Source organism: Contarinia nasturtii, unplaced genomic scaffold (genome assembly GCF_009176525.2).
Source record: "Contarinia nasturtii isolate CC-2019 unplaced genomic scaffold, AAFC_CNas_1.1 Cnas_scaffold_2678, whole genome shotgun sequence".
In the NCBI taxonomy this organism is placed as follows: Eukaryota; Metazoa; Arthropoda; class Insecta; order Diptera; family Cecidomyiidae; genus Contarinia; species Contarinia nasturtii.
This window is the reverse complement of record NW_022199997.1, coordinates 342,771-358,083: the sequence shown is the minus strand read 5'-3', so window position 1 is coordinate 358,083 and position 15,313 is coordinate 342,771. Positions and strand designations below refer to the sequence as shown.

The 15,313-nt window shown below is 32.5% G+C and overlaps 1 protein-coding gene across 7 annotated transcripts in view; it reads left to right on the top strand.

Annotated features, from left to right (window-relative positions):
* Positions 1-248: 248 nt before the first annotated feature.
* The window catches only part of LOC116348843, a 75,575-nt gene continuing 60,510 nt past the window's right edge, over positions 249-15,313 (top strand). For 4 of the 7 annotated variants that reach the window (XM_031780008.1, XM_031780005.1, XM_031780006.1 and 1 more), the window contains exons 1-3: positions 250-629; positions 2,830-2,947; positions 3,347-3,954. In XM_031780008.1, coding sequence (XP_031635868.1) covers positions 3,836-3,954 — 119 coding nt within the window. In that variant the 5' untranslated portion in view covers positions 250-629; positions 2,830-2,947; positions 3,347-3,835. Of the gene's footprint in view, positions 630-2,829; positions 2,948-3,346; positions 3,955-15,313 lie in introns of those variants that run through there. The other 3 variants (XM_031780007.1, XM_031780004.1, XM_031780003.1) reach the window with 3 other exon arrangements.

Below are 15,313 nucleotides of genomic sequence, written 5' to 3'. Positions count from 1 at the left end.
ATCCATGTTGTGTGACAGAGATGGTGCGCAGACATGCATACGCTTCACTCTCAAACATTTACTCACATTTACACTCACAATCGCTTCAACATTCGCATACACATACGCCAGCACCAATTGGAATGTGTGTATAGGCAGCAACATACACGACATCATCATCAATTTAATATAACCAATACCATTGTATTCGCATCGCGTACATTCCGAGTTTTCCACTAGCGCCAATATACTGAACTTGTTCGTTATTTAACTCATCCGAAAAAGAAAATGGCTGACGTCGCGCGAACAGCGTTCAGCATCGTAGTTCTTGCATAGGCAACACGAACGGCACGATATTTCTCAACAAGAAATTGTATTTTCCACGTTATATTTTCACCTTCTATAGTTCATCGACTCGGGCGCCTATTTAGTTTTTCATTCTTGTGTGTGCTTTTCAAACAGACAGAAAAAAAAACAATTTTATTTAAAATAAAACGAAAAAAAAAAAACGATTGAGAATACAAAAAAAAATTTAAAAATAACAAACGATTTACTATTTTCCGTAAAGTGGTTTAGTGTGTTTCGGAGAGAGAACAATTTGAAATAATAAACAGCATTCGATTGACTACAGAAAATCTACAAATTCAGCCGTTAGTTTCATTTTGTTGTTAAATACAAGCATACACTTTTTTCGTTGTCGTTGGTTTAGTGAGAATTTTGTGGTTTTATTACAATCGTAATTGCAATTTGCATATTTGTGTGTCAACCAAAAAAAAAAACCAATTTCTAAGAAATGAAACCAAAAAGTCCAATTACAGTTGAATAGTTGCTTGAAATTTCTGCTCGACGATAGACAATTTTTTTTTGCGTTGCGTTTGTGTGCAATATATTCAATTTATTGGAATCGAAAACCGAAAAAAAAAATTAATCAGAATTGAGCCATTGAACAATTGTGTGTAAATCGAAACCCATTGGAAACAGCGATGTGAGCAAGGAATTTTTCATCAAAGATTATTCAAAGCGTTGATTTTGAGCACACTGAAGGCTAAAAATCACGACCAATCAGTTTTTTTTTCTTTGTGCGTTTCTACGTGTATTTCTTTCATTTACACACGAGCCGTTGTATTTCTGGCTTCAAAGCAAACAAAAAGGTCAATTCAATCGAAACGAAAGCAGAACAAACGAAACATTCGAATCTAAAATTGAGATAACATTTCGAAAATAAACAGAAAACATATTTCTCCTTCAAAAAATTTGTTACAAGTTATAACTTTCAACAAATTTCAGACACGATATGAGTTACAATGAATCGAATGCCTTTTTATAATATGCTGTTGCTATGCTCATCATAATACGTGAACAATATATTTAAATTGAAGACGATTTTATTTTCTCGCAACAAAATTTCCATGAATTTATTCAAGTTATGCGCGTTTGAATGACAAATTTAAATTTATTTCAATTGAACTTTAACAAATATTTTATATATTGAAAGTGAACAATCGAAAATTGGCCAAAAATTGCTTGAAACTCAAACACATGGTGCGATTTCGTAAGCAGATCCGTTGAAAAATGATGCAATCATTATGTATATTTATTTAAAAGCAAGTTCCATCCATCACATCAGTTTCTTTAACCGAAAAATGTCAACCATAATTTTTGATCAAAAATTTCATAGCAAAAGTTTTTAGCTTGTTTTTTTTTTTCATTTTTTTTTCTCAAGGAAACAGAGACCCATATGTGTTGTCCACGTTTTCAAAAGAGCTGATGAAATCACCGTTGTAGCTCATATGTTGTGTTTTTGCGTTCTATTTTTTTCGTTTCTGTGAAAGAAACTATTGAATAGGGTTCTTCGATCTAAACATATATGAAATCGTGAACAGACACCATACTTTTTTATATATATAGGTTCATTGTGTTTAATACACTCAATATGCCTTTCTTTAATTTTTTTGTTCGATGTATCGTTTTGTACAAATATACGTATATCTTAGATTTTGCAACTGGCCACCTAAGATACAGTATAATTTATACATTTTAATTACAATTCAAACTGTGTTGGATGAATAGTTTTTGGATTTTTTTTTATTTGCCTGAATTGTATTTCTTTTACTCGGAGAACACACAGGTTGCATTTTGTATTGGAAATTACGTCAAAAATTTTATTTTTCACATTTTTATTTTTTTTTATAACCATATCGAATTTATGTCGAAATATAAGTTCAGAAACGATTTGGATGTGCGCGTTTTTTCGCATTATAAAAGTTTTCGGTTGTTTTATTTCTCGCCACATCTAAAACTGAAAACTACTCATTGAAAAGTCCATATGCCATTTAAAATCACATCTGTTAAAAGAAATTGTAGTGGATTTCTTCTTAAATGAATTTATATAATGGTTGATTCTATTTCACGAATGACAAATTCTAATATTAGAAGATGTGACTATTTTTCTCGTTCAAAGTTCAAATGCTTTGTACTAAAGATCTACATCATTTTGTGCATCAAGGAATGGTTTTTTTTCTCAAACAAAATGCACTTTCCATCGCAAAATATTACCTCATTTTCAAAAAGTTCTCTACAAAATCTTTTTTTGCAAAAAATTCATGATTTGAAAGATTTTCTACATTTTAATTGGATAAAACAGATTTTCTATCTATTTTTTTCGTCAGACATAAATTGTTTCTATAAAATGTTCGACTATTTCAATATGGAAGCACACACATTTCTCTGTTAAGTTTTAATAGTTAAATTATTTCTAGCGATTTTGATGAGTTAATAAAATGAAAGCAGTGACATGAATCCATCCAAAAGCGTTACTAATAATAAACTATTTTTTTATTTTTATTACAGAATTAAATGTTCATTTGTGTTTTGTTGTCAACGTCATCATCCAAAGTACGGATTTAATGTTAAAACATAACTAATTTGAGTAAAAAGAAATTTCATTAATTGGCTGTGTGTTTGCGTGGTATATAAAATTTCTTGCATTTATAAATTTAAAGAAAAATTTAAAAGAAAACGAAAAAGTATAATCGCCGTAATTCAAAGGGAAAATGAATGTGTTTTGTTTCACATGTAAAATGTAAAGTGTTTCGAAATAACAAGAAAACGGTCGATTTTCCGTAAAATTGATTCTTTAAACAAATTACAAACCAAATTGAAGAGTTTCACTTGATTTTTTATATGAAATACGAATTAAAGAAATCGATTTTCTTGGTAGTTCCAAGCATTTTGCCCATCGCATGGGTTACTCTCGGTCACGAGATTCAAACTACACAATCCACATCAATTTCATTGTAAAAAAAAACAAAAACCAACAAAAAAAATATTTAAACTTTTTTCTCTCTTTATTGACCTCTAATTTCAGTGTGAAAGTGAAGTTATTATATTGTAGTCGACGTCGATATCATAGAAAATTTAACTTGAAAAATAAATGAATGTGCTGAAGGAAATAAGAAGTGAAATAACAGCATAATTGATCGATGGAATCATATGATTGGTGATACTTTTTTTGGTGTTTGTGCTAAAGAAGAAAGGAGCAACCGAAAAAAAGAAGAAGCAAAAAATATATAATTCGAAAAAAAAAGAGAATTCCATGTGAATTGTTTTTTTTTTTCTTGCTCAAGTGCTGCGACAAAACAAAGTACAGAATCACAACGATTCAATCGTAAAAATTGAAACATAAACCAAGAATAAAGAAATAAAAAAAGAATAAAAAATTCATTAATTGAACCGGGACAAACGTAACAACGCATCGAATTAGAACGCGCAAATACCACATTTTCGATTTTCGTTTTGCTGTGCTTTGATTTTATTGAAAATGAGTGGTTTATAATGGTGCCCACGTCGGAATGAGATGGAAGCGGCTATACGTTCAGTTCAGGTTGGCCAGAGGGCTGACGCTGCGTCTTCTCAACCACCAGCATCCATTTCGTATCAACAAAGAATACCATCTGGAGCATCGCCAATCCATAGGTAAGCATTATTATTTTCATTTGACGATTACTTTCTACCACCCATACCCAATATCTAAACTCCAAACAAAGCCAAGAGTCCAACTTTTTCAACAATTCAAGATTCGATCCAAAATCAGCATTACTCATGCTAGAATTGTCCATGAACCTTCCTCTATTCTTGATTTCTCTCTCTCTCTAGTTTTCGACGAAATTTCGTAATACGACACAAAAAAGAAATAAACTACACAACACTTATTCGTGACAACATACAAAACGTGACCGCACATTTGACACCAAAAACTAGTTCGAATTTAATGAGATATTTGCGAACACTTTTTTTTGTCTACAAAACTAGTTTAAACGATAGATAATTGCACAAATATAACAACATAAAGAGCGAAAGAGAGAACTAAATCGGTGTAACTTACTGACAAAGTCTATTTTAACATTCAATTTGGTAGTCACTTACTTTTTGGGTTGATAAAGTAATGCAGTAAAGTGCAAAGGAAAATACCAAGATTCGTTCATTTTGCACTCATTATAATATGAGTCTGCAAAAGAATCATTTTTCATTTCGTGCATTTATTTTTCGTTCTGGCATGATCAAATACATTTGGCTTTTTTCTTCTGTTTTTATTGCCCTGCGATAAAAAGAATATTTGTGCTTCCCATTTGTGGGCGAATGAACCTTAACCGACCAGCATTGCGATAGCAAATAAAATCTTTTTGATGTCTTTTAAACTGCTTCAATTTTGTTTCATTTCAAGACATCAATCCTAAAAGTTTCTCTCTCTCTCTCACTCTCGCTGGCATTCATTATGAATTTATTTCCATTGTGACCGAGCTGAAAATCAACCGTCAAACCGTAACAATTAATGAAAAATACCTTTTAAAACTTTTTTAAAAGTTAATTTAAATACAATTTTCGCATTGAGATGGAATGTTATTTAGTTTGAAGTCAAAACGAATGGAATTTTCCACATCGAAATGTGAGGGAAATGCCAGAGCAATTCGTTAATTTTTTTGTTTCTTTGTACAAAAGTATAAAAGATAAAATGTGCACCTGTTCTTGTTTGATTGAGCTTGTTTAACAAAATTCCCATTGAATTTTGACTAATGGTGAAAAGCATTTGCAAGTGGGTACAAAAATTAGGAAAAATGTATGTATATGTATGGCGTCATTTGTGTGACTTGGATCTACACAAACACTTAAACACACACAAAAGACATTTATTTATTCGAAATGTAATTTTGCTAGACGATGCGGGAAGCGTACATTCAATTCATTATATTGCCTCGAATCGGACGGTTTTATTTTAATGTCGCTGTACAACTATGCAATTCAACGAGCATATGGTAAATATTTTTATATGTCTGTGTGCATGTGTATGTGGATTTTTATGATGCGGATGCTAAGCCAGTGCTTGAATTTGTCAAGTTCATAAGTTTGCACGAAAAATCGATACAAGAGACAATTTGAAAATGTTGACAAATGGCATTTGGCAGCAAATTATTCTCTCTTCGTCGCTTTTTTGCTGTCAAACATTTCTCTCTGCATCACTTGCAACCATTGCGAAAATGTCTGTTCACTCAGTTGGCATTTCACATTGGACATTTTTAACAACACATCCATTTGTCTTTTGCTGATTTTTTGGCCATTTTTCTTGAAGGCATTTGTTTTGCGTTTCTTTTTTCCACTTAATTTTTTATATATTACATTTTCTGTTCAATATTTGATGAAAAATGATCTTATACCGATGTATTATGTGCTCATTTCGGTGACTGAAATTTATCAAACGCCATTTGCAAAGGCTCATGGCGAGAGTAATTTAAGATAAAGACTTAAAGAGTTCGATTACCTTTGTTCAATGATTTTTTTTAAATAAATATCAGTGTTATGGTCAAATGCAATTTACACATCGTTGTGTCGACCGTTGATATCGACTAAAATGAGAAATTGCGCGTCTTATGAATACAAAAAGCAAAGCAAACCGAAAAAAAATGAAGAATGAGAAAGAAAAACAACGACGAAATGAGTAAAACTACTGACCGTTGCTATTCCGAAATAATGGTTGCAAACGATGTCAATTGCTCTTATTACGTGAGTTGATTGCAGTACACACAATACAACACACATTTTTATTTCAAGCTGGCGCGCACACACACACATTCGAAGCGTATTCGGCATTTATATATCGAAGCGAAAAAAAATATTATGCGGTTTTTGTGCCAATTTTGTTTATTTTCCCTTCTTTCTTCTATCATTATTCTCATTTCTCTTCGTCATTGTATTCACTTCTTTTTCTCGATGTATTTTTTTGTTCTTCTATAATTCGTTAATTCCTTATATTTTGCGGGTCTTGTGGCAACTCGCCATTGCCATATGATTGATCTATTTTTTGATTCTGTCGTTTGCACATTAATTGCTTGCATTAGCAACAACAACAAATGCGTTTTTACCAATTCCAATATAATTTTTTTCTTTTTTCAAAGAAATGTACAGAACGTGAACACATTAAATTACAAGCGCTGTCATTTTGCTGGCAAAATAGAAGGAAAATGACAATCAAAAAAGTCATATTTTCTTCGGGCAAAAAATAACGTGCGGTTAGAAGTCATTTTCAGTAAATTGACGTCTTTACAGTGCGACTGCACCGAAATTATGTTTAAACTGTCAAACAACTAGCGCCACGACGGAATTCAATGTAATCTATACTAACCATAAGATATCGCCAACTCGTGAAAATACATTTGTTCGGCTGCAAACAGCTGATTAGAACTCCTTAGTCGTCCGTAGTGGCACTAGCTACGCTACAGTTTCATATTTTATACAATTTCTTGTGTGACAAAATTGCAGTGTGAATGTAATATTGTGCAAATTCACGCAAAAATGTCATTGCAATTTTATCGGAATTACCAGAGCAATTTTTGTTTATTGCGATAAAAAACCCTTAATCTAACCAAAACTATTACAGCCAGATGGAAAGAATTCACATTTATCGGTATATATTGTAAAATTTATAATTTGAACATTTTTATTTTGGTATATAGTGCATGTAATTCATAAATATCTGTAATAGAAAATACATGCAATATGTTCACTTGAAATCGTTCTACATTCAAATGCACCTGATTCGAAGCCATCGAACAGATTTTTTTAAAGTTTCAACCGAGTATTGATAGCGTGCAAATCATATTTATAGTTTGACCAAAGCACCATACAGCGATTATAATTTTGAAAAACAAAATTATTATTGGCAAACCGATAGACGATTTCATTACATGCGATCAATTTGGAATTTGCCACGCGGTAAATCCTCTACTCACCGACAAACATGGCATCGGCTACGCATAATTGCAACAAAGAGTGTACGTAATTTAATTTTTGTTGAATGAATAAAACCAAAACCGTAAAACCAAGTCAATAAAATACTTGGATCGACAGAAAATAAAATATATATCTATGTATTGCGTTCAATTTGTAATGGGTGGTGCCGTTCGATTCCATAAGGAAATACGAGCAGAGTACATACAAGTACACACACACCAATCGCACAATAAATAAAATAAAACAAAAACCAATTCCACTTCATGGCCGAGCTACAGAGTGGAAGAAGAAAAAACAACAACGTATTTTACGACATGAATTGAATATGCGCATCAATGCAGCTGTTGCACTGCGTCTACGCATCATACTTTCGAAATTGTCAATTCCATATGCTGTATGTATCGAATGAAGCATGGGGAAGGAAAATTTAAAAAAAAATATTATTGAATTCAAGTAATCAACTTTGTAATAAAAAAAAAAACAGAAGAAGAAAGCTGAAAACTTGAACGGCTCGGTCATAGAAGTTAATTGCGAAATTTTCAACGGTGATTAGATAACGGAAACTATATCAGGCAATTATACAGACGATTGTGCTGCCACAAGCAAACGAAATAAAAATGCGAAAATGAGAGAGAAACAAAAAAAGAAAACAAAACAAATATTTATTGACCTAATGATAAGAGCGCAGCTCGATTCTCCATTTTTCGATATCAGCCATACGTTTGTTCGTGTCTATCTATCTATATAAATGAACAATTCATGCTGATATTTACAATGACGACAAACTCATTTCTATTTCATTTGGTGGATTTACAGCCAATTTTTGTCCCAGTCGTTGTTGGCACTGTTTCAAATAAATGCATGTGAGTGTCTGTATCTGACAATCTCATTCGTTTTCCCAATCAAAATCACTTTTTTCGGTTTCAGTTTGTTTTTTCGTCGCGAGTTTTTCGAAGCAGAGCATGTAAATACATGTAATCACAGCTATATAGTAAAAATATCACAAATTTTCCCAACAGCAGCACCATTTCACAAATGTAATATGAGCACACTATGTGCCACCCATATTACTCATAAATCCGTTATATTATCCATGTTATTCACTATTTTTCTGCGAATTTTAATAGCATGAAACAAAAATTGACCATAAAATCAGAACAAAAAAATCTTACTTATACTAATCCAATCTTAATTTTTTATGTGTTCATGTACCTTGTCAATTTACACAAGTCTGGCAAAATACAAGTGGCTGAAACAAAATTAAATGCCAAAAAATTCGTTTGAATATTTTTTATGGGTTTACTAAGTAGATTTTCTCACAAAACTCATCTCACTCTTCAGAGAACAACGATGTCCATTTAGAATGTCGACGAAAAAAAAAATTATTGATTTGTCTTCAAGATTTCCGCATGGAAAAGCTGCATTTTTAACGCATAAATCTGGGAACTCGAAAATGTTGAAGAAGAAGAAAACGAAAGAAACTCGAGCGAAATTACAGTATTTATTTTACATTTATGATAACACTTATAGCAATGTTGATTATAATCATTAAAATAACAATTATCATTAATTTTCTTATGAAATTTGACATAGACATGAGCGAGTCAAGTGTGCACAATATACTTCAATATTTCGTGTGTCATCAGTTTTTTTTTTTGATTAAATAATATAACAAAAGAAGATAGTCTTCAACTGAAAAAAGGCATTCTGATTTAGCAAGCAATGAAAAAACTCGAACACGTGTACCACTTCAATTCGCTGTTTTATTTAAATTTGTATTGGATTTTATTTATATTTATCGTTCTTTGAAATGTGAACATGTTGAGTGTGTCATCGATTTCGAAAATAAATGCACAAGTGAAAATTATGTTTTTTTTTCTGTTAAATTGAAGCCCATTCATTCATGTGTAGCTAAATCGTATTCAATTGCTTCAACTTCAATTATATCATAAGCATTTTTTTCTTCGTCAAAACTCGAACAGATTGAAGCACATTCATGATGAATCGTTTATGAACCGCATTCTTATATTCATACAAAAAAAAAGACTTTGTTATAAAAAAGGGTGGAAAATGAACAAAACATACACATATAAAGCATGAATACCAAATGAAAGGCATTAAAGAAAACCAGTCGAAATAAAAAGCCAAGAATAAAATGCGAAAAAAAACACAACAGAAGGAGAAGAAAAAATAACTCGAAACCCGATTAATATTCGATATAGACGAGAAACAAAACACCAAATACACAAATACAAACGAATACCCATAATAAAATGAGAAACAATATCACTTGAAGGTCATAATTTCTTTGTGTCGAAAACACAAGACTCTCTGTCTCTCTCTAGCCCCTTCTGTTTTACATGCTTGACGAATCAGCATATGGACATATATCGCGCGCACACACAAAATTAGTAACACAACGAAAATAACAAACCACGAGAACGAATGGAATGAAAACGTGAAAAAAGAGTCTCTTTTCTCAAAGATTGATCGTTGCTCATCACATCATCGTTCATTAACATACATATAAGAAGAAGAAGACGGAAAAAAATACCAGGAGCAGCCGAAGTTATTCAAGCTCTCCATGTTAGTTGTTTTTTTTTATTCCATTTGGATGCCACACCAAATAGAGCTCATGCTCTTTTTTTCCCTTTTACATACTCGTTTCGTTTGGTTTTCTTATTTTATAGTAAAAATGTTTGTTTCCAGTTTATCGCTCCCCATTCGTCTGATTGATTTGATCGAGCGTTCGGTCTCATTCGTGCTTCGGTCATTTGAAAATGTGTTTTTTTATGGTGCAGTTATTTGATCTTATATTGTCAAGACAAAATCACTCACACATGCACCCGGGCGACTTAAATTTCAGGCCAAACAAACTGGCTACAATCATCATCAGCCGGCCAGCAAACTGACGAAGCGCTCTTTTATTGTAGATTTCTCAATTCGACGCACATACGGCAAACAAAACAAAAAAAAACTCAACGAGAAAAAAAAACACAATCAAGAAGCAGTGAGCAATAACAAAATAAATAAATAAAATCCGATCTGGAGCTATTTTTGTGTGTCTTTTCCTCGATGAAGTTTTTTTGTTCGTTTATTCGTTCAATCGTTCGTTCATGGTTCGTTCATAAACATGACTAATAAAATATTCCATACATCGGAATTCAGCCATTTTGAATTTCAATTCACACACATTTAAACGATTTTTATAGCAACATAGACGATTTTTTGTTGTTGTTGTTGTTCTCTTTCTCAGTCGGTTGTCGTTGATGGTGGTGTTGTCGTTATTTTTTTGCCTTGTGCTTCGTGTGTGAGTGTTGGTCGCTTTGGTCGTTTTCATTTCTTTTGTGTCAGAAAAGACATGAAGAAAATCATCAACAAAATGATGATGACGACAACGGCAACGTTGATTATGATGATTATTTGTGCAGCATGATATGCACATTGATGCACATGCGAACGAAACGATCCGATGTTCGTCTTTCTCTCTCATTTCAAAATATTCGTGCCTTATTTATTTATTCTATAATGCCTTGCTTATTTATGCTGATTCGTTTCTCAGTTTTGCTTTGCTCGAATTTCAATAGACCGAGTAAGAATGGCTTGTTCGTGTTTCATTTTTATCTCTTTCTTTACCGTGCGTTTTTTTTTTTTGTTTGTTTGATCGCTCCGTATTCGTCTCGTACTCTTCTTTCATCATCATTTTATGGCCCCAAAAATAAACACTCACACGCATGCATAAATTGAAATGACCGAAAGATATGCACATTTTAATGCAAATTTTAATTCACGCCACATATTCTTTTGTCATAATCGTGCACGTTCGCCCTCTCTGTAGCTTACTCTCGTGTGTGTGTGTGTGTGTGTTTTATTGTGTGTACACTGCTATAGCCTCTGTGAGGCCATGTTATTTTTTTCTTCTTCATTCCGTTGACTTTCGAATTTGGCCGAATCGGAATAAATGAATCAATTAGTATGCTGGCTAAGTAAACGATACATATGGCCACATTCATTATATTTTACGTGCTGACGCAAATTCGATGTGGATGTGTGTATGTGTGTATTTCATACTCAGAATGTGTTCCATTTGTTGGTAATATGGTCATGCATTTCAATTCAATCGTTTTAATTTCGATCCAGAATTCTTAATTCTTCCATCGCAATATATACATTAGATTATTTCTATAGATTGAAAATTGAAAATATGCACATACGTTCCTTTTCATGTTTCAAAATTCAAATATATAATGCAATTATACCGCAAAAGAATGTTATTTAAAGGAAAAGAGACACAACAAAGCCGCAGATTAATTGCTCTTTCATTTTTTATGCGATGGCGTTTTTTTCCCGTTTTAAGAGCCATAAATAAAATAAGCCAAAACAATTTACTGTCGCCATTTTGGTGTGCCACCAAAAGGCTTGCGGAGGATGTTCATGGAATGCGCCATTTGCATACATTAATGTGGGTAAACTGTATCAAAAAAATCATACACTTTTTTCATACATACACACATACATTGGATATTGAACGATGGAACCTCTTTAATCACATCAATCAGAATGAGTTGAATTTGAATGAACGACATCGACCAAAAAAAAAAAGAACCATCGAAATTACAGATTGAATTGTGACGTTGTAATTAAATGCATGACACCTCAAAAATCAAAATTGCATGAGGACGTTAAATTTTCATTCAAAATACTGTAATGGTAGCCAATGTACACGAAAATTAATGGGCATGAGTAGAGAGGTAAAAATATGCAATTTTTCATAAAAATATAATGCCGAGCTCACGATTTTTAATGATTCGACTTCGCTAGCACGAACGAATGAACAAACAAACAACACAGTTCAGATTCTTATCGTTGAGCCCGAAGAGAAAGAGGAAGAGAGCGAGAGAGAAATCGTGCGTGCGCTTTTTTACGCGACTTCAATTCATTTCTTGTTCAATTTTATGGTTATTACAAACACGCAAACACAAGCAAAAATCACGCAGCCTAAACATTTGGCCATTTAAAAAGAAGAGAGGAAAAAACCACACAGCACTGGATAAACAGATTAAACAAACAAAGAATTCAATTTCATTGAGTCGCATTGCAGTTTTAATCAAAAGCAATCAATATGAAATGAAAAAAAAAAACGAAATAAAAAAGAAAGTCAAAAATGTTCGATTTAAACATTGGATTGAATCATAGCTTTTTCCTGTTGAGTTCAATGCAGCCATTTTGTTCAATTAATGGGAGCATCGATTGGGTCTCGAATTAGAGCTTCACATAGACTCAATTGAAGCAAAACCACTTTATCCAACGAAATATCACTGACCAAAACCAGCAAATCAAATGCAACTGTAAACGTGTTTCGAGTGAAACAAAGAGCTTGAGATACAGATAATTTCGTATTCAATGTGCGCGATGATGTTTATGAATCAGTCAAACGTATGTATTCCAGTCCCAAAAATAAGGCAAATACACGCGTTATAAATTCCAATGCCGCGCGATAGCTATTTACTTTAATTGAGTTCGTTTCAAATTCATATTACACATACTGGCACACAAAACACTTTGCCAGACTTGAAGTACGTGTACTGTACATACACATATGGGTGTTTTTTCGGTTATTTATTGAACCGTTTTTTTTTATTTATTCATTCATTCCTTTCATTGTGTGTCTTAGATTACTTATGCCATACTATTGTGTTCGTTATTTTTATAATTACCAAATATTCAGAAATACATAAAAAAGAACGTAACCTTGACCGTCTAAAATGAATACTAAATTTTATTAACTGATTTCCGTACGCTATTTTTTCGTCTCAATGTTTTTTTGGTCTCAATTTTTATATATTTCAACGAAGTGAATAAACACCCAAACGCACTTTGAACATCCATTGTTCTATTTAATTAATGCGTTGTTGCTGTTTTTATTTCGCTGATTTTGCAATAGTTCTTAACGCTTGAATTAAACAGACATTCGAAAGAAATGAGAGAGACCAAACTGAATAAATAATATAAAAACTTTTCAATAAAGAAAATATTCTGTAGTTTTAACATAGTCAGCAAATATTTGTTAAAACTATTTGTGCTGAAAAGATATTGAATATCCATCGTTATCGAAAATTACATAAACAGTTTACAGAACTCGGGTGTAGTCATAATTAAATTGACAGTGGCAGAGAGAACAATGGAAGAAGAAAAAAGACCGAGCTAACCACTTTCATACGTGTATGCATACATAATCTTGTGAAGTGCTTGAGATTGTGAACTTTTTGGCCTTGTCAAATGCGAATGCGATTTTGAGTGTCGTTTTTCTTGCGTTAAAAACATACTAGTTTCTATAATATTATATACAGTTATGCGAACGGTGAAAAAGAAAGAAGCTTTAGAGCTTAAGTTTAAGTAAAATGCATCAAATTGAGGCTTTAAGATGAATTAAAGTTCTATTTTCAGCTCAACAGCTGCGGCTTCATTTAATTGAACAAGGATTTGCAATTTAATTCCGAGCACACAAACACAAAGTAACTCATGCACACACACACACTCAAACATGAAATACATGCGCATATCGCATTAAATTGCTTTCCTTTTATCCTGCTCTCGGTAATTTAAAATGATGGAAACTTCTTCTGCACTATCGATCGATTTGAGAATAAGATCTGAAACGAAATAAGCCGGATGTTCAATTTAGTTAGCTCAAAAGGAATTATAATATGTTTCCTTTCGAAATGGCTGAAATGAAAAATTCAAATGATAAGTAGGAAAACCATTTAACTTGCAAGTTTCTCTCTTACACACACACCCCCTTCTTCACATCGTTTTGCATTTATATTCTATGATTTCCATCTTGAAAAACTTATGCAAAATTTTATAATTGACTAGAATATAATTTAGTAAGAACTTCACTTGGCAATTTTGCAATGAGTGTGTAAGAGCATCATTTCTTAGTTGAATGCCAATCTCTCCATCTTTTATATGAATTATGCACAATCATGCGTCACAAAAAGCATTTTTCCCAATAGTTTTTGGTCGATTGCCAGTGTATTCAGATCGGTAGTATTTAGTTGGAGTCTGATGTCAGTACCGGATGCCATTCGTCTAGAAAATTACACGAAAATTGTTCGGTCAAACAAAGGCCAAACACAAAAAAGCCATACCAACAAACTCAAACCGAAACCATCCGCAATTGTTAATAACATGAATTTTCATTTCTCTTTTCACATTTCTTCTCCATATAATTACCGAAATGAAAGTCCCGAAAAGATGTTATCATCAGTCCATTTTCCCAAAATTGTTGAATTTGCATAAGCCGCACTAAAACAACAACTGCTTCAGCTACTAAAAACAATTCGAAAAAAACAACACTTTTTTGCACTTTGTAAATGTGTCCGCTAAGAATATTATGTATATGCGCCAAAAACAGACTGTTGGAAAATGAAGTTATTTGTGTATTTCATCGATTTTCTACGTACAAACAGTAAAAGAATCGTCTTGCAACTGACTGAACATGACGTTGCAAAATTCTATACGCCTCATCAACACTACATTGAATACATTGAGTGCACAATGAAAATTTGAAACGATTCTATGTTTGCCACGATAGTAATTTGGACACAAAGTACACAAAAAAATATGTAATGAAGTTATAATTACAGAAAACACAATCGAAAGACATACAGAGAAAGAAAGAGAGAGGGAAAGAGCAATTGGAGACATCAAGCAAGCAGTGCTTTTTGTTGAACGGTGTGCGGTTTTTATTTCTATAAACTCTGATTTCATTTTACCATCGTGCAAAATTTCTCATATTCAACTCACAGTTCCAGCAATTATTGTATATATACATTTTTTTAATGTTTGTAGTTTGTTGCTTTTTACAACATTGTAAATATTTAGTTAGAAATGTTTTACTTGAAGTTTTATCCCGGGAATTCGGAGAAATTGATAAACAATGTTGCTTTTGAAAATGTTACTATGTAATATTGAGTCGACAGTTTTTCCGTCAGTACAAAAATTACGACCATTCGTCGTGAGTTCACGTTCAATGCGTGCCATATAC